Source organism: Panthera uncia (assembly GCF_023721935.1).
Source record: "Panthera uncia isolate 11264 chromosome B3 unlocalized genomic scaffold, Puncia_PCG_1.0 HiC_scaffold_1, whole genome shotgun sequence".
Classification (NCBI taxonomy): domain Eukaryota; kingdom Metazoa; phylum Chordata; class Mammalia; order Carnivora; family Felidae; genus Panthera; species Panthera uncia.
In genome coordinates, this window is record NW_026057582.1 from 97,945,084 (window position 1) to 97,970,808 (window position 25,725).

The following is a 25,725-nucleotide window of genomic DNA, read 5'->3' on the forward strand; positions in this document are numbered from 1 at the left end:
TATATATCTTATGGGGTCATGTTCAGTGCAAAGTGTTGTGATAAGTGTGGCACCAGATACCCCCACTAGGCTAGGTCTTAATACCAAATTAAGTCTCCTTTTGTGGTGGATGTCAGGGATTGGCTCCCTTGCTCCCATCACTAATTCTTCTAACGGGTTCTGGCTCTGACAAAAAAGTTAAAAACAAAATAAGCCCGTATATGACCCTTTTAGACTTTTAAGCGTTTGCTGGAAAATATGGAGAGACTGGAAAAAAAAATAGCACTTGTAGGGAAATTGAGTGGTCTGTCTGTTCTCTAGCTAAGCACCAGCACTTTCTTTGTCTGTGCGGGGGGCTGGGTGCAGGGTGGGGGGCAGTGCACCTGTGGTCCTGCCCTCCTGGGTCTTCCCATCTGGTGTTACCTGCCTTCCAGAATCCTTGCCTTTGGGCTTCTTTGTTCTGTTGAAAAAGCCTTGTTGGGGTTAGGTTCTGTGTCTTGAGTCCATCTGCATTCTTTAGCTTGCCTTTAAAGGAACCAGGAGATGGGGGTGGGGAGCAGAAGGCTGGGCGGAGCCTGAGGCCAGAGCTGTGAAGCCTAGACATCTTTACGTGTGAGCTCCTCAGTCAGCAGGATCATTCACCCCTCTTTACCTGCTCTCACCAAGGAGGTCCCCAGCCAAGCAAAGTGGCTTTCTTGCCAAGGGGAAAATTGCCTGGAGGAAAGAACAAATTCTTGTTTGTCCTCAAAAAGGGGGAGGGGGAGGCTTACATTTTTGCCAATAGGCCATGATATTATTAAGGTGACTACATAGTAGTTTAATAAATAGCGTCTTTCATTTTATCGCCTCCTTCTCATTTCCCACTGCCATTGTGATGGGTGAAATGGTTCTTCCAATGGGAAGCGTCTAGGTTTCCTTTCCATTGCGGAGGATACATTCTTTCTTTAGACTTTTCTTTTGCGGAAAGCAGTTCCACTCCCCGCTTGTCCCCCTCTATGATTTAGATGTTTAATGAGTGCAAAGGTAGAAGGCATTGATTTTCTTACTAGTGCTTCTCCGCCCAGGCTGCACATTAGAATCATTTGGGGGGCTTTACAACATGGCCAAACCTGGCAGATGGAGGTGGGAAGAAGGCACTGGGTATTGCAGGGATTTTGGCTTTTCAAGCTACACGAGATTCCAGTGTGCAGCCAGCATTCAGAACCGGTGCTCTGAATTTTTTTTCTTTTTTTTTTTTAATGTTTATTTTTGAGAAAGAGAGCGAGCATGAGCAAGAGGAGGGGCAGAGAGAGAGGGAGACAGGCTCTGAAGCAGGCTCCAGGCTCTGAGCTCTCAGCACAGAGTCTGATGAGGGGCTCGAACCCACGAACCGTGAGATCATGACCTGAGCCAAAGTTGGATGCTCAACTAACTGAGCCACCAAGTTGCCCCAGTGCTGTGAATTTTTCATTTCCACGTGTTAATAGATTGAGCCAGCTTCCCTCAGAAGCTGTTGTACCCGAGGTGCAAAGCTGGTACTGAACTTGGATTGGAGTAGGAAGGGCTGAAGGGAAGAGAGCCAAGGAGACCAGTGAGCAGAGACCACAAGCACGGACACCGGAGAGCTTGTCCGAATGTGTGATCTTCTGGTCTTGTCAGGGGATCTAGTGCTTGTTGTCAGCCCCATCAGGAGAGGATTCTTTGACAGCTCACTCTGACTGCTGTACTGACCTGGTGGTATCTAGATAAAAAACTTTCCAGAGGCTCTCCAGGTGCATCTGAAGAGGAGGTGTTATTAAGGTAGATGGATGAGGCCTACTTGTTAAATAGATACTAGACTTAAAGGGGCACAATCCAGTCCACCTACTGTCCTCGGAAGCTGAGAACCTACCACTAACAAAGAGACCAGAAATGGTTCTCAGGGATCCTCTTCCCTCTGTGCTTGTGCGTTCAGGTGTCTGGCCTCACCCTGCTTCTGTCTACACAGAAGACCTTACACTTGGTCACAGTGTACCTCTTAGAACACAATACCTTGTTGAAATAATAGTATTCATAGTGACTGCTTCTCAAGTGCAAAACAAAGAACATTTTTGCAATTCCTATGAAATGAAAGTATTTAATTATCATCCCTTAGATTTTTTGGGGAATTAATGTCATAATTCAACAGTTTAAAAAAATGTTAATGTTCATTTGTGTGTGTGTGTGTGTGTGTGTGTGTGTGAGAGAGAGAGAGAGAGAGAGAGAGAGAGAGAGAGAGAGAGAGTGTGAGTTGGGAAGGGGCAGAGAACGAGGGAGACCCAGAATCCGAAGCAGGCTCCAGGCTCTGAGTTGTCAGCACAGAGCCCAACGTGGGGCTGGAACTCACAAACTACGAGATCCTGACCTGAGCCGAAGTCGGATGGTTAACCAACTGAGCTGCCCAGGTGCCCCACTGCAACACTTTTTGGGGTGAAACAACCTGGGTCAGAGAGAATAGATGGCGAGAACTCTTCAGAGAGTTGAGGTCTGGGTTTTGGGTTTTTGGCTCTTGAGCCAGTAAGCAAAAGCAGGGCTTGCATTCTCTTTTTTTCAAGTCCATGTAACTTGCCACCTAGGCCCTGAATTCACAGGCACCCCCTGCGGTAAGAGACTGAGGAAGAAGTGCAGTGAGAGACCTTTATGGGTAAAAATGAAAGGTAGCATAGAAAATGGAGATGAGCAAGGACTTTTGAATCAGACCTGCATTTACTAGTTGGGGACCCTTCAAAGAGTTTTCTTGTTTGTAAAATGGGGTTAATAACAGTATCCAAAAGGATTTTTTGTAAGAGTTAAATGAGATGATGTACATAAAATACTTTATAACATACTAATTGGAACATAGGAAATACCCAATAAATACTAGCTGCTATTATTATTATTCCTGGTGGATGGGCTCCTGCTGTGTATACCCAAAGTCAAACTAAATTAATTAAAAGCAAAAGTAGCTGAGGTGATTTCTTGACTAATGCACAAAGCTGCCCTTCCCTCTTTGGGAGTCTTCTGAGCCAAATGGAATCTTCTGGATTTGCTTCTGTCTTTTCTTCTGTGCTCTGTGCTGCGTTCCATCTCAGCCGCCTGTCCTTGGAGGAGAGTATTTATATACAAAATAATTTTAAAAAATTTAGTTCTCCCCATCCTAAGAATCTTCCATTTTAAATGGTTCAGCCGTTTGTTAGCACTTTAAAACTATCATGTGCTATGCTGAAATGCATAACACAAAAGTACATTGTTGCCAAATGTCCTGTGTTGAAGTGATTCAGAGTACTTCCCATCAGTGATAATGTAGCCATATGGGGGCAGGATAAAGGAGCCATAGCACTGAGTCCACAACCCTAATCCACTCAATTGAACTGTTTCCAGATCATGTCACACGAGCTCTTCTCCAGATTTAGTCTCCGGTTCTTTGGAAGATGATAAAATGGTAGTCTGGGTTGGAAGCGATTGTGTTTATTGTTCGTGATTAGAAGAATCTTGTACTTTCTCGGCTGGGAAGAGGTGGCATGTATTGGGGATGAGCCCAACGAACAAAACAGGAAGGACATGATGTGGAAGGAAAAATTGACCACGTAGGGCTCTCATTTGTGAAAACACCACACATTGTCACCTCAACCTGTCCAGCCTCACACTGCAGAGACAAGAGAACTCAAAGAATATTTTTAGAAACGTGGGTTCCTAGACATCAAAGAAAGAACTGCAATGAAAAATAGTACTAAACTATAATTCAGGAAGTGCCAGGTGGAGGCTGGTTCTGAGATCTCGGAAAATGAAGCCTTACCTACAGAAAAGCGGCCGAGCACACCTGCTAAGGAGCTGGGAAGCAGGCTTGAAGAACTCCTCCCGTGTTCCAGGAAGGAAATGCTCCCCTCCAGATCACAGTCCAGACAATACTGAAGAAGTGTAGTTTGATTATATTTGCATGTGGGAGGTGGCCCTGAGGATGTCCTTCCTGAATGGAGATCAAAAGCGCGAGTCAATTTAGCTTTCTTTTTGCTTAAGCCAGGTTTGGTCTGCTTTTTATCCCCATGGGCAATCTACCTGAGTAGACGCTTCAGCTAACTTCATGAGAAGGAGAAGTGTATCTGAGGAAAAGAGACATCTATTTGACTGAAATATATTAAAGTGAAATATATTGCACAGCTGCTTTATTTTTATAGAGATGTCCTTGAGACAAGCCACAGGTGCTGGGATGTCATCAAAACTTAACGGTGTTCCTGAATACGCGTAGTGGTAGCAGCAGTAGGAGTAATAGTGGGTGGTATTAGCCTAATAAGCTAGTGGACGGGGCTGACTTCTCTAAGGGGCTGGGTGTCCCTTCCATGTTGGGTGGTTCTCTGCTCTGACTTCTCCCTGGCAAAGTGGGTTTCCTGTTAATACTTGTCTTTGTGTCTCATTCAGATGCTTTTGCCCCACTTTAGCAAGTAGGCAGTGCATGGGAAGGAAGCCGTGGATTCTAGGGCTAGAGTTTTGTCTCTTGGCCACTCACAACCCCACCCAAAGGAGGTGCCACTCTGAACTTTGAGGCAGGATTCATTTTTGGTAACTAAAAATGTTTCAAATTCTCATGGTCGACATATTATTCACTTCTTTATTTTGAAATCTTGGATACACTAAAATGTGAAGGTTTTAGAAGGTACCAGGAAGCTCACCACGTGTGTGAGACTTGTTTTTTTCTGTGCATTATGGAAATATTGCAGGTTCATTTTATGACATGTGCTCATTAATATATTTACGATACAAATTGTTCTTTTGAGGGAGAAGGTTCTTTTGTTTGCAAATGCCATTGAATTCACTTTCTCTTTCTTGAGATTGTTTCTAATTGGCTGTAAAATATTTCTCAGGGTCCTGGGTGCCCACATTCTGCCTGTAGTTTGTACAGCTACAGTCTTGTTCTAAGTAACTACCAGCTACAGAATGTTTCTCACATCTCAAACCCATGCATCTAGGCCTAACATTCCCACACGAATCCTCTACGGGGCATATTATTAGCACAATTTTTTTTTAATCCCAGAAAACTAAAACTTAAAAGTAACAGGTGGTCTCTCAGCAAATGATGGTGCTCCTGGGGCCACAGCAAGACCTTTGGCTCCAAAGCCAGTGTGCATTCTTTCACTTGTTTTTTATTTGCTTCTTTTTTTTTTAATTGAAAAAATTGTAAATATGGAACATCATAGAGAATGCTAGAAACAAAGACCCATGTATTGTCCTCTAGAATTGAGTGTTTAACATTTTGGCATATTTCAGGTTTCTTCCAAGTCCTAGAAAACATTACAGACAAAGAATTGTCTTTTTATTCCTCTGATCTTTTTCCATCTTCTCTACTCTCTCCCTCTTCAGAAGCAATTTGTTCTCCATCCAGGGCACGTTCTGATGCTTTTACTACGTACATATGTATTTGTCATCAGTATTTAGCCTAACTTCGGTGTTTACAAATGGATGTACATTTTTATTTATAATAGATAAGTAGATTTTATTGTACCTCTTATTCAACTTTTCCCCCAATTACATTCCTGTTTCTGATGTTACAGATAAATATAAATTATTTATTTTAATGGCTCTGTAATACTTCATTGTGTGAATGTATTGTCATGTGTCCTATCGATACTTAGCTTGTTTCCGAATTTCTGTTCTTTTACAAACAATGCCAAGCACGTCTCTTTGCTTCTGTACTTACGGAACATAGTTGGAGTCACTTGATCCCCAGAGAGGGACTTCCACCCACCTGGGGGGTGGATTTCCCCACATCCTCACCACCTCTTGGCATGGTTGGACTATAAATGTAGCCATTTGTGAAACAGTATCTCCTTTAACTTTCATTTGCTTCAGCCCGAGACCACTCATCACTACAGGTGCGGCTGAGCATCTTCTCATCAGCTCGTTGAGCATTCAGGCTTCCGCCTTTGTGAACTGGCTGTTCATATCCTTTGCTCCCTTTCCTGTTTAGCTGTCTTGTCTCCTGCTGATCTGTCGGAACTGTGGATCCTGCCAACGTCGATCGTTTGTCAAAATGTGTTTGCATGCTATTGTCTTCTCCCAGTCAATGTTTTTGTTCGTTTCGTTATGGTATCTTGTAAAATGTACAAGTTTTAAATTTTGGTATAAATGTATCCATCCTTTGGTGCTGTTTGTGTGTCTTGTTTGTCTGCTGTAAGGTTATTTGTGTAATACTTTTATGAAAGTTTTGTTTTTTATCTTTAATTACAGCCTCCCACACTCATACCCTTTATCTTCTTCCTTACTCTTTCTCTGTAGCACTTATCCTATTATATATACTACACTTACCTATTTTGCTTACTTATTGTCTGTTTCCCTCCACTAGAATGTAAGCTCCATGAGGGCAGTGGTTTTTCTCTGTTTTGTTCTTGGCTGTGCTCCTAACATCTGCAACAGTCACTGGCATATAGTAGGTGCTCAATAAATACTTGTTGAACAAATAAAGAATAATCCATGTGGAATTTATTTTTGTGTATATACTGTGAATAGGAATCCATTTTTTTTGTTTTTGTGGGGTTTTTTTTGTGGTTTTTTTTTTTTTTTCTTCTCACGGGAAGCTTGTTTCTCTAACAGCACTCATTGAATAGTCCATCTTTGCCCCACTGATTTTTTCATGACCTCTTTATCACCCTGGACTTGTTTTCCTTGTGCCACTGTCTTTAAATATTCCTGTTCTTCTGCCCTGATGGGTTAGTCAACATTTTAGAAGTGTCTTTTAGGAACAAAATGCAAAAGTGGATGAGTTCTTGCCCTCAAAAGACTTTCTGGTTGACCCTAAAACTTGTTAGAACTCAAGGCAGAATATGACAGGTATTAACCAGGGGTATGAGCTGTGTGCTGGTGACACAGAATCTGGAGACGGTAGTGATTAAGTTCATGGGCTTTGAGTAAATTGAACCTGGCTTTGCATCCTACTCCTTTCTTGGCTCAGCTTTTTATCTTGAACAAGTTACTTATTCTCCAGCATTCAGTTTCCTCACAAACAAAATGAGTACGATCATAATAGTACCTTCTTCGGAGGCTGTTGTAGGATTGATTGATGAAATGCATGCTAAGGGCTTAGCACAGAGGCCATAAATGTTCACTGTTGCAGGTATGGGTACAGAGGCCTTAGGGAGGAGGTGATATTTGACCAGGTCTTGCCGGGTGGATTGGATTTTTCTAGGCAGGGATTGAATGGGTGGCAAAGGACATGACAGACAAAATACAGAATAAATAACAACGGTGACAACAAAAGAAAACAAAAACACGGAGACCAGAAAAAATGTAGGGTGGGTTCAGAGAGCTATTAATCCAGTTTGACTGGATTGCCGTGGGGAGTGATAATAAGAAGGCCAGAAATGAGGCCGGGACCAGTTGTGGGTGAGCACCCACTCAGCACCAAGCTGAGAAAATATCCTGTGTTACCCTGCTTCTGATTCCTCAGTGATGCCCTTTTCCTGGTCGGATCTGACCATAGATGTCTCTGGCAGGAGGTGCTGGGCGAATAGGAGAGGAGAGAAGCAGGAAGGGCAGCTAGGAGGCTCCCAGGAGAACCCTGGCCCGTGCAGGTGAGGGTCTGTACTCCAGGACACTTGAGCTTTAGGGACACTTTAAAAACTACCATTTTTAAAGCACCAGCTGTGTACCACGTATGGAGCTGGATGCCTCCATATGCATCATCTCACTACATTAGACTGAAACAAGTTTCTCCCTGGATATACCTGTTCCGTGTAGGGTCTGCATCTCTCGAGGAAAGCATGGGGGTAGAGAAGCTTAGAGTGCCCGCTTCCCCACCTCTCCATTCCACTTTCTTCCTCTAAAGTCAGAGGGAAAAAGAACAGCCTAAAGACATAAGGTTCCAGCAAATGCTTTGTGAAAGAAACTACCTGCCAACAGTCTTCCCAGCCTTGCCTAATTTCCAGGCAGCATTGCAGTGATGGGTTGTCATCATAGGGAGGGTGGAAGCAGACCTCTGAACTTTACTGTGCGGAGAGAAGGAGCTAGAGCCTTGAAATCAGAGAGATATGAGCTTAGATTCAGCCCTGCCAGCGTCCAGTCTTGGGTGACCAGCTGTCCTGGTTTGCCAGCGAATGAGAATGCTCCAGGCACATGAGACTCCCAGTGCTAAAGCCTGGGCAGTCCCAGGCAAGGAGGGGTGAGCTGGCCACCCTCTTCAGCCCCCACGTCTGACCCCTTCCCTCACCCCATCTGCAGTCGGCAGGTGCATCCTGTCTAGGGGGTACGAAACATCACTGTGTTCTTCCCTTTATTGTACTTGCTTGCGAGTTTCATTTTCTGCTTACTGCTTGCCTTCCTCACCAAGACAGGTGGCCTATGAAGGTGAAGGTCAGATCTTTCTAGCTGACTGCTGTGCTCCCAGCATCTAACACTGAGCCTGAAACAGAGGTGATCAGAGGGGACTGCTGAGGGAATGATGGGTAATAAAACTCTAGGAACCTCAGTTTCCTCATCTGTAGTGGATAACCACTCCTAGGGTTGTTTCTGAGAATAATAAGGGAACCCAGCAATAACCCTGGTACCCAGGACACCCCTAAGCCTTCCTTCCCAGTGGTCCATTATTCTCCCTCAGGTCAGAAAACCAGTTGATTCATCCTTCCCTGATGTTTATGTAGCCCACCATGTTTAGGCACCTGAGAGAATCAGGGTGCTATTCCTCTCCTGAAAGAGAAGTTGGGTTGTCTTTACTTATAAGATAGAAATCAAACCAAATTAGATTATTTTACCTCAGAAGCCAGTTTCAACGGATCCTTTTGAATGGTATAGTTCTATTATTATATATTACTTCAAACTTAATAGAAAAAAATTGATTAAAATATGTGCCCTGTTCATATCTAGCCTGGCTGAATGCCACAAGACACATTAATTGGAAATGAATTTCTACAAACCCAATCAAGCATCATGAAGATGAAAAATGGACCTTTTTTCCCCTCCGTTCCTTCATTGATTTTTCATTTTCCCCACTCAGAGCTTCATTTAGCAATTTTTCAGTTTCGTTTTGTTGTGGCCTTAATTCATTCCCTTCACTCCCCCCCAAAATGAGATAATGCACCATTTTCCTTGTCCTTTTTAAACGGTTCTTTTATGTTGCATTAGTGTAGGGCAGATTCCAATCTTGTCATATTTCCCTGTGCTTTATTATTATTATTTTTTTTGGAAAACAGGGTAACTTTATTATTTTTAAAATTCTTACCGTGGTGGTTTTTATCAAGGAGAATGCACTTCAAAAATACAATAACTATGAAATTACAGTGTTACAAGACTTCTGAAATAGAATTAAGAGCAGCCGTAGCAACTATGAAAAACCTTTTCAGAGGAAGAGTATAGAGTGTCAATTATTCTCATTTTTCATGGGGGGAGGCAAATACATGGACATCAAGCAGGATTCCTATTTTGGTAAGGGTGAGGAGAACAATTATTTTCTAGATCACAGAGGGGAACACTGAGTTTGGTTGGAAAACAAGGACCTGTCAGGACAAGAGGAGGCAAAAGGACACTAAATCCAGAAGTGAGCTCTAGAAGATTCTCGGCTATCCAAATGATCCATGTTTGCCCTGGTCGGTTCACTGCTCCACTGGGCCTCTAAGGGGGGTCGAAAATGATAATGGGAATCTTCAAACTATTTTCTTGTGAATTTTTCAAATACTCTCACAGCCGCTGAGAAGTCTACAAGGACTCATAATAAAGTATCTTACTGCTTTACTTTTACCTAGAATTCATAACCCTGGTTGTCGCGTTTTGATGAGAGGCTTTAATTGGAAGTTAGTCATCTTCGGTATGTTTTTCAATGGGAAAATGATTTTTTTCTTCATAAATGCGGTTCAAAGCAGTCTTTTGAAATGAGGGTCCGTGGGAAAGAGTAACAAATTGGAGTTGTTGGTGATAGAGGTTGGGAGCTTTATTTATTAACGTGTGGTCAATTTCACAATACACGCGCACGCACACACACAGCTCTCACACCCTGATTTTGAATAAATGTGCCTGTGGGCCTTAATTGGTTATTCCTAAAATTTGAATGAAAATGAAAGTAAACAAATTTCCAAGAAAACAACTGGTTAAAACTTAGTTTGGATCGAAAAAAAAAATCTAATTCCCTTTTCCTTGCCTGATGTTGATGTGATTCAGTGTGATCATCAGTTTTAACATACCTCCTAGTATTGTGCTCCTTTTTGGTGTATGTTTACTGTTTCATTTAAGGCATTTTCCAGATACACATATATTGTCATTTGCCAGCTGGTAAAACACAACACCCTACAACACAGTTTCTTGAAAAAACATACCAAGTGCTGCCTACTATTTAGTATGTATTTGCTGCTGCATTTCTTACATTTGTTAATTTCTCTTCGCATCCTCTGCCTCAATAGTGAGTTACGTTTCATGAGTTTTGCACAATCGGGTACTATTCACATAATTCTAATTATAGGGCTGTATTGTATTCTGACATTAACACGAAATGACCTGTGACCTGCATGTCTGTCACTAACAAGAAAAAAAAAATCAGGAAGCTGAGAAGCCTCGCAACTTTCAGGGTTGCTCTGAATCCATAACAGGATCTTACTAAAATTTTGTACAGTTTCACTGCGTTCCAGCTGACACTCAAGCTGTTTTTGAAAGAAATCGGTAGGAGTCCTTTCACTACAGCGATCTGTTTCCAGAAGCAGGTTGTAAAAATGTGTGAATTGACAAGGGTGATTTCATCTTCTAAGAGAAACAGTTCTTTTATATAAGATCATTGATACAGTAAACACATCTTCCCTGTGGGTGTGCTGTCTAGTGCAAGAGAGATGTTGACAAAGGATGGTAGTATCAGTGAGGTGTCTTAACGGGTTGTTCAGAGGGCTGAGGTAGAACAGAAGAGGGAGACATGAAGCCGGCCTGGAAGACTTGGGAACTGCTGCTCTGGGAGGTGACTAGTGAGTATCTTGTGACAGCAGGAGATTTCTGGGTGGAGAGGGGGATAGAGGGTGCGAAGGCATGGTTGGTGGAAGCACCAGCCTGTGCAAAAGCCCAGAGGCAGGACCACTGTATGTCCATGGAGTGCTGAGAGGATGGAGTGGCTTAAACGTAGGGTTCATCTGGGACAGGACAGGCATTGAAAGGACACTGGGGAGATACGGGGGGACCATAGCAGAAGGGCCTCAATCCATGCTAGGGAGTTTGAATGTCAGAAGCTTGGGAGGGCTTTTAAGTAGGAGAGTGATACTTTTCAGCATCTCTGGGCGGTTGGCCTAGAAGTCAGTGTTTTGTAAAACCTCCCCCTAGGTGATTCCATTGTGCAGCCATGGCTTAACAGGGATTGCTTAGCTAAAATCACCCATGGAGGTATCTCAGTAGTGGCAAATGTGAAGAAAAGCCATTATCAGTTCTAAGAAAATAGAAGATACACCTTTCCCCCAAAACATACCACTTTAAACATCAGACTGGCTGTAGTCTTAAGAGACCTAGCATCCCATGTGATCATTAGGCTGCAAGACGTATATATTCAGCTTGAGTTACAAAGAAACATGCTTATCAAGACAAAAATAAGAAAAAAATTCTAACGTTAGTTAAGAGATTCCAGATTTTACCAGACGGGTTTTCTTTTGTTCTAGAAGGGGGTCTGCTATTTGGTACTGAAACTTAACGGTTGTGACAAGATTATGTTCTTAAGTAAAATGGATGAGGTCTGGAAAGTAAGTGCTTCCAATTTCTCATTTCTTAATGTCTTGATTCGAGCCTGGTAGCTTGGTCATTTACCACCACCTGGTGACAGCTAGACCTAAACGCAGCTTCATGAAGAATACATGAACCTCTTCAAGGTCAAATTTACAAACATGAATGTATCAAAAAGAGCAAAGGTTGCATGCCAGCTGCATGGTACCTGCATTTTGGAGTAGCCCTGATGTGGGAGGTGCTCTTAGGGATACATTCACCTTGGTTCATCAAGGACTCCAAGAATCTGTTCCAGACAGTTTTGCCCCAGAAGTCTAAGGAATGGATTGTTGAAAGATAGATGCATGGAGCCACTGATTCACTCATTCATTGTCTGGGAATATAAAGATGACCAAGGTCTTTACTCTCAAGAAGCTCATAGTCTAGGGAAGGAGAAATACTAGTAATGACATAGCAGCTAAATTTTGAGAGTTTTTCATGTGCTGGGTTCTATAGGAGACAGTGTTTGAAGGTGCTTTGATGTTGGCAGTCGTAAATAACACTGTTTTCCACACAAATGTGTCATTTAGAGATTGCGCCTCACAACAGATGTCTTCTAGGAGGACACTGGGGTGTGTGCAAGGGGCAGACCCCGGGGAGACTCAGTTGGGATTCAAGGTTGGCGCCCCGTGTAGGGTATGAGGGGCAAGGCATGCAGGTCTGCCAGCCTTGGTGTCCTTTTTACTCTCATCTGAACAAGTCAACCCTGGTCACAGAACACACCATACAAGATGCCTCTGTAAGGAATGGTCAAGGATGAAAGTATTCACTTAACACAAGAGCACGATCGCTTCTGGAAGCTTCAGTTGCCGGGAAAGGCAAGCCCTGGCAGCAGAAGCTTCAGCACCCCTAAACCCTTCCCACAGCCCTTCTGTCTGTCCCGAAGGGGGTGCCTCTTTTGCTCCAGCATCAGCCCTCTGTCCTCTTAGAACACCCAGGATTTGCTTCCCAGCATCCTCCAGGTGACATCTCGGCCCCATAGCTCCTCCTTTCTTTAAATGACAATCCTGTCAGTATTTTCCTGGGAACTGATCATCAGGGTGCTTTTCGATCCTAGCTTCCTTAGACTCACAAACTGCTCTGATTACTCCAGAGATAGTGAAACAAGTGTATTTGAAGTCCCTTTCTAGGTTATTTGATGAAATTTACCCCAACCTCCTTGGAACATTGTAGCTAATTTCACTACCCGTTTTGCCTTTTGTTTAAAGAACTAAAGTCAGTTTTTAAAAAATCTTAATACTGTAGGAAGGAATGAAAAAGGAACACTATAAGGATGATTTTTGAAAACTCTTCCCATAAATATTGAAGGACATTTTAAGAAACGAAACTTTCTTTTTGCCTGTAATCCTACCCAAACGTCAGAACTGTTCCATTTATCTAACTTCTGGCTTTTACCTTCAATCATTGTGAGTTTTTTTTTTTTTTTTTAATCCCTTGAGGCTTTTCGTAAACACTTAAATTTTGCAATATATTTGTTTGTAGCTTCTGTGTAATATATTCCATCAAAGTGAAATTCCATAATGTATTACCTAGTCCTTTAGTGCTAGACATTAAGGCTATTTCCATTTTCTATTATAAATAATAGGACCAAGAAGATCTTTGTATATACAGCTTTTTTCCTATGTCTGAATGATATCCTTAGGATAAATTCCCAGGAGTGGGATTAGTGGGTCAAAGGGTATGAACAGCTTTATGGCTCTTAATATTTATTGCTAAATTGCCCAAAGGGTCATTCTAATTTACAATGCCACCTGCAACACACGAGAGAAGCTGTCTCTCCCAGCCCTTTCAGCATGGAGTTCTTCAGCCAGTGGTTTGGGGCAAATTTAATTGTTATTAAAGGGTAACTTGTTACTGTTTTTAATTGGTAGTTTCTTTAATTATTATCCACATTGGATGGTTTTTCTTAAATGTGTTTCTTATTATATTCTATTTAGTATGGCTTGCTTTTTATGTCAGAGGATTGTATTTTTTGACACTAGGTGGAATTTAAAATATTTTATCGTGAAAATGTCAAATGCACTCAGGACAGAGAGACTAATCGATGAAACCTCCTAGGCTCGTTACCAGATTCAACAAATAGCAAGGCTTGGCTCTGTTTGCTTTACTTGTCCCTTCTTTTTCTCTTTTTTTCCCTTTGTGTAGTTATTTTAAAGCAAATCCCAGATATTCTGCTTGTGCTTTTTATGCTCTTCATTATACATCTCTGAAACATACGGCCTTTTTCTTATTTAATCATAATGCCACTGTCTCATCTAACAAAATTAATGATAGTTCCTTGGTATCATTTAATACCTATCCTAAAATTTTCTGAAATGTCTTTAACATGTCCTTTTCAATGTTGCTTTGTGTCACTCAGTCTACAGAGAAGGTCCATTATGTTTGATGGTTGTACTTCTAACGTCTTTTAATCTAGAGCATGCTTCTCCCCGTCTGTTCTCCTCTCCCACCAAGTTTCCCCCGCTCAGTGACATTGCAGGACCTGAGTCCGTTGTCGTATAAAAGTTCCCACATTATGGATTTGACTTTTTATTAGCTCCGGCAGCCTGGTGAGATTTGGTTTTAAGTTTCTTGTGGGGGTAAGCAAGAATACTTCATGGTGGCACTGTGTGATTTACTCCGTATCTCTTCTGCAGTCGCCGTGGGGATTGTCCCGCTTCGGGTGATGATGCTGAGGTGGATTGTGGATTCAGATGGCGACAGCCCAAGACACAGTTGTAAAGTTCCTCATTAGCTTTGCCCCTGAACATTTCATCTATTAATGATGGTTGCTTGAGTTTCCTAGGGATTGCACAATGGTGATTTTCAAAATCTGTCACTTTCCCATTAACTGGAATTCTTCTGAAAAGTAAAACTTTTTCCCCTCTTAAACTAGGACTTTTTAGTAATCTCAAAATGTGGTTTATACAAGAAAGGCAGGATAAATGCCTTATTCTTCCTCTAAATTGCCAACTTTTTTTTAATGTTTATTTATTTTTGGGAGAGAGAGTACAAGAAGGGGAGGGACACAGAAAGAGAGGGAGATAGAGACTCCAAAGCAGGCTCCATGCTGTCTGCATAGAGCCCGACCTAGAGCTTGAACTCATGTACCATGAGATCATGACCTGAACCAAAGTCGGACACTTAACCGCCTGAGCCACCCTGGCACCCCAAATTGTCAGCTTTCTAAGTAAGCAGTTGGTTCCCTTGTCACTCCCAGTGGTGTGCAATGAGTCACTGTTGCTGTTGGTTTTGTTTTTGAGGAGTCCTAAAGTACTTAGGGTCTTAAAAACATGTATATTTCATGTGTTTTACTCAATTACATTCATGATTCTTTTGACACTCACATTGTCCCATCCTTGGCCCAAGGGAGACCCTTAACATATTTTTTTTCAGGCATAACAAGGTGTCTTGGGTTCATCTAGTATATTTTTACGCCTTGAGATGAGCTGTTCCTCCAAGATGATTGGTGTTTTGTTGGTGAGGGATGGTATTTAGGTGCCACAATCTGGATGTATTCTGTGCTTATTGTTATTATTTCTAAGTTTTCTCAGCAGGCAGAGTTAGGAAATGCATATTTAACAAAGGAAAATAAAATACTATGAGTTCATACTGATATTTTCATTTCAAATTTAACAAAACTTTCTTTTTCGTTCTTTGATTTCACATTTGTTTCTCTCTCTTACACAAAAAAACCTTGATTCCAAACATTATTATATGACAGTATTTCAAATAGTTTCAAAACAACAGGACCAGTATTGTCAACAGTTTTCCTAGTGAATAAGAGACTTCTTTGCAGTTCTGTTATGTTTAGAATACATTGTACTAAAAACAAAGTCACATTAGCTTGTTCTAACAACACTTGGGTTCTTTTCACCAGTTTGATATACAGTTAGGTTCCTTTATTTCACTTTGTTTAAAAGTTCTAGGAGTTGCTTCTTTTTTCCTTTTTCGTTTCATTTTATTTTTTGAATCTATAAAATGCGCTTTCAAAACTAAACGTAGGCAACAAGGTATTACCAAAAAACTCTTTCTAATGTCTGCTCTGAGTTCCTGCCTCTCCCTATTGGCAGCTCTTTCTTAATAATTATGGTTTGTTTTATCTTGGCAGAATTTTTTTTTGTAAATATATATGCATTCATATGGACTCACCTGTTTTATACTGAAGTTCACATACCATAGGATCCTTACAACACACCATATCTGGTCTAGATATCTTCATAGCCATCCATGTCATGATGAGCCATGGTTTATTTAACCAGCCACTCATTGATTAATGGAGTTCTGTTTTCTTTGTGTCTTTTAAAAACAAAAGTCCTTTGTCCACGTCATTTTATATTTTGGCCCGTGTGTCTTTGGGGATCTCTTTCTGGAAATGGGATTGCTGGGCCGAAGGGCAATGCGATTATACTCCTGTTAGATTGACTTCTAACAGAATTGTGTCATTTTGCACTGAGAGGGATTATTTAAAAAGATTTGCAAATGTACAAATTCAGTATCTGAGATTCTTGGAAAGTTAGCGTGTTCTTCAACACCACAAGTTAGTTATTGATCGAACCTGCACACTGTTCCCACTATTGTTTATGACATAGCCTGGTACACAGCACCCTGGTTTCTGCTTTTTTTTTTTGTTAAGTTTATTTATTTACTTAGAGAGAGAGAGAGAGTGAGCGCAAGCAGGGGAGGAGCACAGAGAAGGAGAGAGAATCCCAAGCAGGCTCTGCTCCATCAGTGCACAGCCGATGCAGGGCTCAGACTCACTGAAGTGTGAGATCGTAACCTGAGCCGAGATAGAGAGTTGGGCGCTTAACTGACTGTGCCACCCGTCGCACCCTGGTTCCTGCTTTTAGGGCATCCATGGTTTGTCTCTGGAACATGACATGAATGAAAAGCAAAGTCAGAGTAGCTGAAGATAGACTGTGTTGTAAAAGCAAAGTTGAAAGCCCAGCTCAAGTCTCTCTGTTTAGGAAGCCTTCCCCGCTTATCGCAGGCCACGTGGGTGATTGATCCTGTCAATTCCATTTGTACTTTTAGGGACAGTGACCCTTATTCCAGGCCGAAACTTTTGACCCCTGGTTGAACAGATACGAATGTACTAACAGGAATAACAGGGCTGAATGTTTGAAATGTGGGCCGCCTCACAAATTTAAGCTGAATGATTATTTTCTGTAGAGCTGTGTTTGCATTCCCCAAAGCATGTTCTCTGGAACATACATGGGACATTAGTAAGGGTTACCCAGCAAAATCAGTGTGGAAATGACAGATTAAACAAACCCAGTGAGATGTGACTCCAAAATCTTGTGCTGTCCCATGCTTACATGGCCACAGAGCCCTCTCTTCCAGGGAGCATCTCGTGTTCATAGTGTTCCATGAAACACGAGGAACCAACATGTGGCTTCTGTTTCAATGAAAACCAAAGGGATCCCTTCTAGTTGATTAACTCGTGTTTGTACAATTCTGCATTTTTTTATTAACAGTTTTTAATTTGTTTCTTTCTAGATTGAATCATTAAAGAAAAAGGTGCAGCAGAAACAGCTGTTAATACTGCAGCTTTTAGAAAAGATATCTTTCTTGGAAGGAGAGGTAAGAAACTGTGTTTCTTTAAGCTGGTGTCTTCCCTACCATTATATTTTATGTTGCTGAGCCTACCACCGACACTTAATTAAAAATATGGCTATTTCCTGGCCTTATAAAATTGATTGAAGGTTAACTGCCAACACTGAAAATGAGGTTCTGACAGCTAGTTTTTCTTTACCACCTGACTCTCCTCATTCCTGATTGCTGTGCTCACCCTTGCTTTTTGGCTCTCATTTTTCTTGTTCAAGAATTTTCTTAGCAAGTCGGATAAGCTGTTGAACAACACTGATAATTTCCCACATTTATGTAGTGCTTCATACTTTTGTGAAATATTTTTCATGCACATTCCTCACATGGTTCTCTCAGCAACTCTAAGAAAGGCAAGACAAGGATCATTATCTTTATATTAACAAATGTTTTAAAAGGAGGCAGGTGGCTTTGCTCAAGATCACCCAGCTTAGTTAATGACAGAGCCAGGCTGAGAGAAGGGTTCCTAACCAGTGCTCTGCTGTGACATTGAGTCAGCAGGTTTAGAGGTGATTTAATTTCACCTGAAACTTTCAAGATATTTAGTCTTCCTGATGAAAAAGTTACTTTGGAGATTTGGTGTAGGTTCCAGAAAAGGAAATTATGGATTTGGAAGAACCTGAAGAGCTTAGGCATTAATAGAAGGAGAAGCCAAAATCTATCTGCTCTGAATGCTCTTTATTAACAACTTGGCACTGAGCCTCTTCCTTCTGAGCCTCATGAATCTCTCCTTGTCTCTGCTCAACATAGTTCTTCCCCAGAGGGAGACAGCCCTGGAGAGAATGATGAAGTGAGGAAACAGGAAAGAAACGATATTTGTTAAGCACCTGGTATCGTTGGATGTTGTTAATTGCTTTCCACATCCTTTGTAGAACATAAGAGGTTAAGAGCAGAATAGGGCTTGCCCAAGTTGGAACCCTAGATCTGCCTCTTACGAGCTGGGCGACGCTGGGGGAGTTTCTTATAATTAAAACAGGAGGATGGTAATTGCACCTACATGTGTGTGACTGTGCAGTAAGGATGCATAGAAAATGCCTGGCATGTTTATTAAGAGGGATGTCTTATGAATTAGATTATATTTCTCCCATTTTTTAGATGGGGAAACTGAGGTTCAGGGGCATTAAGGAACCTGTCCAAGGTGATAATAGAAATGGGTAAGACTGAATTCAAAGCCTGGGCTCTTAACTGCCGTGTTTGTAGGAGGGACAAACTGTTTTCATTTATTCTGTTTCGGGAGCTCCCTATAAAAGTCAGGACCAGAAGTCCCTCATGGCCCACAGGGACCTGGTAGCAGATTCAAGCCCAAGGAGTCTCAGGGTCCTGACAGCTGAGTAAGTGGGTTTTTGCCCCATCCCTCTCCTGCCTTCCCCTCCACAGTCCCTAGGTCCAGCTTCAGCCTTACAGATGGCCATTTCTGAGATTGCCCTGTGAAGTCACCATTCCCTGTGGGAAGAATCACACCTTCCCCAGTGAGATCAGAGAGTGAGGGCCCTGGTGCAAGCCCATGGGTCCAGAGAGAGGGAGGCTCCAGCAGAACGGAAGGAGAAGCTGACGGGAGGCACAGCAGGTCACCCAAGTAGTGCCCACCAGCCCTCTCCTCCCCCCGACTGTGCCACTCAAGCCAGCTCTACTAGTAGATGACGAAATATACGAGGGGATGTTATGCAGAGAAAACAGCCTAATGCACGTGTATGCTTTAATGCTTCATTTCTTTTTTCTTTTTTTAATTTTTTTTAAATGTTCATTTATTTTTGAGAGAGGCAGGGACAGAGACAGAGTGTGAGCAGGGGAGGGGCAGAGAGAGAGTGGGGGACACAGAACTGGGAGCAGGCTCCAGGCTCTGAGCTGTCAGCACAGAGCCCGATGTGGGCTCAAACTCATGAACTGTGAGATCATGACCTGAGCTGAAGTCGGAGGCTTAACCGACTGAGCCTCCCAGGTGCCCCTGATGCTTCATTTCTTGAACTCCTTTCTTGTCCAGACTCTGAGATGTAGATATTAGTCCATATAGTTTATTTGGTAGGTGATCCCAGGAAGCCCCAGTAGAGGAGGGGGAAGTTGAGTCAGGGAAAGGCCGAAAGCCGATAATGGGTGCCTTGCTGAGGACATTGCCACCGTGGGCACCTGCAGCTCACTTTCCTTGGGGGTCTCTAGGAGGTGCTGTGCACGGCTCTGAGTTATCCTTGCCAAAAGGTCAGAAACCTGGGCATTTCACCACTAACTCCCATCCGCCACTGGTTGAGGCCTGCTCCTAGGGGAGCAGGGGGAGCAATTGTGGTCTGTCTTGGCACAGCCACCTAGACTCTGGTGGTTAGAGGAAGCCCCCAGGAAAAGTCACAAGTGCCTGTCAGGAAATGGATATGAGCGGGACCAGCAGTGTCTGCTGTGTATATCCAATAAGCAAGACTTTGAGAGCCCGTTTTCCTTGAGAATTTAAACTGAAGGTAAATTTGTTTGACTCAATTCCCATAAACTATTTAAAATCCACTACAAATGTAGTATGGCTAATTCCTCTTGATTACTTCCTACATCCACTTAAACAGCAGGTAACACACACACACACACACACACACACACACACACACACACACAAGTTACACACTTGATCTTAGCCAAAAGGCCGAGAAGCGATAATAAGTTACACAATGATAAGATTTAATAATACATTTATACTTGAACTTATTCTAAAATATATAAATATCTTGGACTTAATTTATTTCTTCATTGTTTGTTTTATATATCTTCCCAGGGCTATTGTTTTAGTTATTTCAGTGTTTTCTTAGAGTTAACGTTGTAATACTTTCCAGACAGGTGCAGGGCTCTTTCAGATCGGAAGGAGACAGAATAGCTTTTCTGAGTAGCTCTAAGGTTAAAGGGTACAGATTCTGGGGTAAGCACACAGGGTGAGGTGACTTCAAGGTGATTCAGAGTCAGGACCCCTTATCATCATGATGTATGGACCTAGTTTTTAGAACTATTAAAAATTTACATGTTCCTTATTGGTATTTTACCATACTTTGTTGGGCTAGGTAGAGGTTTCACCTCCTAGAAGATGAGAGATTTGAATTGAGAACTTGGTTTCCTCTTTAGGTTGTTTGACTAGTTTATCCTGTTACAAACACACTGTTGTCTTTGGGTTCCTTGCTAATTGTGTGTGACCACTAATGGCACTGATCTCTGCCCCTCTTTCCACCTGGTTGATTACCAAGGCCAAGCAGTCCTTTCGTGGACCCTAAGGTCCTGGGATGATCCAACTTAACAGCCTTTGTTATTAAAAAAAATTTTTTTTTAAATATTTATTTTTGAGAGAGAGCATGAGCAGGCGAGGGGCAGAGAGAGAGAGGGAGACACAGAATCTGAAGCAGGTACCAGGCTCTGAGCTGTCAGCACAGAGCCCGATGCGGGGCTTGAACCCCCAAACCTCGAGGTCATGACCTGAGATGAAGTCGGATGCTTAACCGAGTCAGCCAAGCACCCCCAGTTTCTTTTATTATTTTACCTGATACAGAATTTTTATAAACAAACATTTAATACTCTATAAAAGAAACTACATCGCCTTATATGTTAATGCTTTCTAGTTTTAAAATCATAGCTTATAACATAGCTTATCTTAGTCACCTTTCTTTTTTATTAAAACAATCTTTGTGTACACTTGATATTAATCTTTCCTTTGAAAGTGTTGTGAACACAAGGCATTTCTAAGACTCAATATGTTTCCATAATAATAATTTCATTCTCCTTGGCCTTTTTTGATGCCCAGATTGTCACAACTCAGCTAGGGCGAGTTCTCTTACGTTAACTTCTTTGCCCATGTAGCAGGGTTCTTGATGCTTTTGGGTTCACTATTGCTGTCCTCGTTTTTGTCCCGTTTCACAATATGGCATTGGCTTGTCTCCGAGGAGTCCTGGTTCATTTTAGTGGAGAACTATACTGAAAACTACTCGGGCATGAGAACTGGTCATGGCTAAAGCTCTGTGCCTAGTGTTAGGTCAGTTTTAGTAATGACAGAACTGGGGGGAAATGTGTCTTTTTAAGATGATGAAGTCCCACCAACATTTCCAAATTTGTCTAATTATATTGCTTTACAACGCAGGGTTCTGTTGGCCACTAAGAATTTCTATGATGTTCACCTGTTCTAACACCAGTAATTTTTATATCACGCTTTCCATCCCTCTGCTTTAAACCATAATGATGCCAAAGGTGGTGTTTCAGAGACCTTTGAAAAGTTTTGACAGACAAATCTGATAACCTCTTGTATTCCATCTTATTAATAAAGTAGCTACCTTTTATTAAGGGCCTAAACTCAGACTCTGAAGCTAAGCTGCCTGAGTTCAAATCTCCACTCTGCCACTTACCTAGTCATGTAATCTTGGGTGAGTTACTTAACTGTTCTGGGCCTTAGTTTGCTCGTCTGTAAAACAGAGTCTTCTCTTTACCTTGGTATCTTCTCCATAGAGTTGTTACGAGGATTAAATTAATACTAAGTGATGAGAAAAGTACATGGCTCATAGTAAATGCCATATGTGTTTACTATTTCTCCAGCTGTATGGGTCCCAGGGTCTCCTTTCATTTTATGTATTTCCTTCTCCTCCCTGCCTTCTTTTTAAATATTTTTTTTCCTTTTTTAAAAATTTTGAGAAAGTGTGAATGGGGGAGGGGGAGAGAGAGGAGTGAGAGGGAGAGAGAGAGAATCCTGAGCAGGCTCTGCTCTATCAGCACAGAGACCCACGTGGGGCTCAAACCCACAAATTCATGAGATCATGACCTGAGCGGAAGTTGCAGGCTTAACCAACTGAACCACCCAGGGGCCACACCTTTTTTTTTTTTTTTTTTTTTTAGAGAATGTGGATCATTTTGGTCTCTGAATTCATCGTTCATACTTACTAATGCTTACACTCATTAGATTTTGAACCCCCACCCCCCACCAGATCCCTAAAAGTTTGTTCCATTAACCAATTCAAAATCTCCCCGGTACAAAAATGTCCATTCGTTTTCCCTTTTCTTTTTTTCCCAAGCAATTTTTTTTTTACGTGCCTGCCTCTTGAAGAAGGACTATCCCATCCCCTATTTCCGATATAGAAAATGTTATTAAAATGAAATTATAAGCATATGCCTCCATAAGGTCGATAAGCTTTCTGAAACTGAACAGATTCCATTCCATTCTTCTCTGCTGCAAATCCTGAACCTACAGTTAAATTCAAAGGTAAGAGGAAAGGAGTCAAATGAGTTGGTTTTGTCCACCCTGCATTTAATGCGTGTTGTATGGTACATAAACCTCTCAATGTGTCTGTTGTGCATTCCTGGGACTATTAGTAATTTTCCAGTGTAGTAGTGGGGCGGCAGCACCAGGCACCGGGGCTCCACGTCCGCATTTTATTGGACACGCGTTCCTGTTTAGTGCGTGTGCTACACCTCCAGCCGTTCCCTCCCCTGGGCCCGAGGGAGTCGCGGGAGGAGGTGGCTGCCATACGCTTGTGACCTAATTGCCAAAAAATGCCACAAGGTGCTGCACCAGGTCCTTCCTTCCTGGAAGGCACAGCGCCTCTGAGCTCCATTTCCCATCTGAACACAAGGGGGTGGTATTTGAAAGGACAACCCTGGGATCTGGAGGTCCAGCCTGAGAAGCAATCACTTGGGTTAGAGTCTGTGGAACTGAGAGTAGAGGCTTTGTTTGCCTGTACGAGTCCTGGCAGTTTTGTTTTAAGTATTTCTTAATCTGTCCCTCCTTCTCTAACTTCCTCCTCCTGACCCTGTTGAGGCTCCCACCTTCTCTTTTTTTTTTTTTTCTTGTGTGTTCATTTACGTGAACAAACCACATCTATGTAAAGTGTATGGTGACAGATGGGAACTAGGCTACTTGTGGTGGTCACTTCCCAATATATTCAATAGTGAATCATGGGGTGCCTGGGTAGCTCAGTTGGTTAGATCATGAGCTCTCAGTTTGTGGGTTCGAGCCCTGCATTGGGTTCTGTGCTGACAGCTCAGAGCCTGGAGCCTGCTTTGGATTCTGAGTCTCCCTCTCCTCTGCCCTTGCCCCACTTGCTCCCTGTCTCTCTCCTTCTCTCAAAAATAAACATCAAAAAAAATAATGAATCACTGTTGTATACCTGAAACTACTATAAGGTGATGTAATACCTAAAAAAATTAACAGATATAATTCAGTGACTTTTGACAGTTGTATGTACCCGTGGAACCCCCACTACAATCTAGATACAAAACATTTCCATCACTTCCCAAAGAGTCCCTGGGTCCCTTTGTGGTCCCTCTCTCCATCACCCCCTACCCCCCGTAGGCAGCCAGTGGTGGTTTTGTGTGTGGGAGGGTCACTTTATCACTTTGTGTCACTGTGGACTTGTCTGCATTTTCTGTAAGAGAAATCATGCAGTACGGACTCTTCTGTGTCAGCATCTCTCTCCCGGCATGATGATTTTCGCTGTACCCATGTTGCATGCACCCGTTTTTACTGCAAAGTGGCATTCCCTTGTATTTATCTGCTCATTTGCTGATGCACATTGGAGTTTCCAGTTGGGGGCTCTTGTGAATGAAGCTGTGATGAGTATTAGTGTACAAGTCATGATGTGGATATACGTCTTCACTCCTCTTGGGTAAAGTCCTAATAGTGGAATGGTGATGGAATGAATGGTAGACGCAGGTTTAAAAAGAAAACTGTGTGCTTTTTCTGTTCTCAGAAATCTTTGCCTACTACAAGCTCACAGAGATTTTCTCCTGGGATTTTCCCTAAACATTTTATAGTTTTTGCTTTTTAATTTATACCTGTAATCCACTTGAATTCTTGTGTTTGGTGTGAAGTAATAGTATACATACGTATTTTCCCCACGTAGATACCCAGTTACTTCCTTTGAGCATCCTTTTCATTCCTGTTATTGATAATTTGTATGCCACCCTCCCCTACTCTCTCTTCTTTGATCAGTCTAGCCTAGGGGGTTCTCAATTTTCTTGACGTTTTCAAAAAATAGAACAGCTTTTGGCTTTGTTGATATTCTCTGTTGTCTATTTTTCCATGATATTGAGTTTTGCTCTGATATTCATTATTCCCTTCCTTCTAATTATTTTGGTGTTACTTTGCTCTTTCTCTAGCTCCTTTGGTGGACATTAGGTCACTGATTTTAGAGCTTTCTTGTTTTTTAAATTTTTTTTTTTTTTAATTTTTATCTATTTTGAGGGAGAGAGCATGAGCAGGGGAGGGGCAGAGAGAGGGAAAGAGAATCCCAAGCAGGCTCCATGCTATCAGTGCAGAGCCTGATTCAGGGTTGGAACTCATGAACCGTGAGATCCAATGACCTGAGCCAAGGTCAGATGCTTAACTGACTGAGCCACCCAGGCACCCCCAAACTTTCTTCTTTTTTAATATCAGCAACTATCAATGTCCCTGCATGCTCTCTTCAGTAGCACCCCTCGACTTTGCTGTTGTATTTTCATTATCATCCAGTTTGAAATATTTCCTAATTTCTTTTGGGATTCTTCTTTGACCTGTAGGTTACTTGGAAGTGTGTGGTTTAACCTCCAAATATTTCAGGGTTTCTTAGATATCGTATTGTTTTTTATTTGTAATTTGTGTTATAGTCAGCGAACATACTTTGTATGGTCTTACCTATTTTAAATTTATTGAGTCTTGTTTTATGGCTCAGCATATGATGTCTCTTGGTTTGTGTAAAAAAATAGGTATTCTGTTTTTGTGTTCTATAAATATCAATTAGAATTAGGTTGTTGATTACTATTACTATTGTTTATGTTCTTTCTGATTTTTGTGTAATTGTTCTATCAGTTGCTGACAGAAGGGTGTTAAAATCCATTATTATGGTTTTAGACCAGCTCTTTAATTTTGTTATTTTTTTTACTTCATATATTTTGAAGCTCTCTCATTAGACACACATTTTTTTATTGCTTGTCTTGGTGATGAATTGACCTTTTCATTATTATAAAATGTTTGCCACTGCTTTGTTCATACTGTATGTCTTGTAGTCTATTTTCCCCGGTATTAATATAGCTATTCCTGACCTTGTAAGTTTACTGTTGGCCTTGTGTGTCTTTCTCCATCCATTTAGTTTTAACTGATCCATGTCTTTGTCTTTAGTGCAGGTCTCTTGTAGACAGCACATAAATATTGCTTTTGTATATATTGTGATAGTCTCTTTTACTGGACTATATAGTTCATTCGCATTTGCTAATTAATATGATTGGATTTAGGCCTATCATTTTATTGTTTTTGTTTATTCCCTCTAGTTTGTTTTTATTTTTATTTTTTGCTTATTTGTTTTGAACCCTTTGATGATTTCAATATTTAGAATTCCATTTTACTGTATCAGTTGGCATTTTGCTGTATCTCTTTTCTGCAGTATATTAGTGGTTGCTCTGGGTATCACAATATACATCATTAACTGTTCACAATCCACTCAGAGGTAATATTGTACTACTTCTTGTGGAATGTAGAAATCTTGCGATATAGGTCCATTTCCCCCTCCC

The 25,725-nt window shown here is 41.7% G+C and overlaps 1 protein-coding gene across 2 annotated transcripts in view; it reads left to right on the plus strand.

Annotated features, from left to right (window-relative positions):
• The window catches only part of MYZAP (myocardial zonula adherens protein), an 89,463-nt gene that overhangs the window by 49,063 nt on the left and 14,675 nt on the right, over positions 1-25,725 (plus strand). Inside the window, exon 11 of one of the 2 annotated variants that reach the window (XM_049613687.1) lies at positions 17,137-17,220. In XM_049613687.1, coding sequence (XP_049469644.1) covers positions 17,137-17,220 — 84 coding nt within the window. Of the gene's footprint in view, positions 1-3,336; positions 3,913-17,136; positions 17,221-25,725 lie in introns of those variants that run through there. The other variant, XM_049613688.1, reaches the window with a different exon arrangement.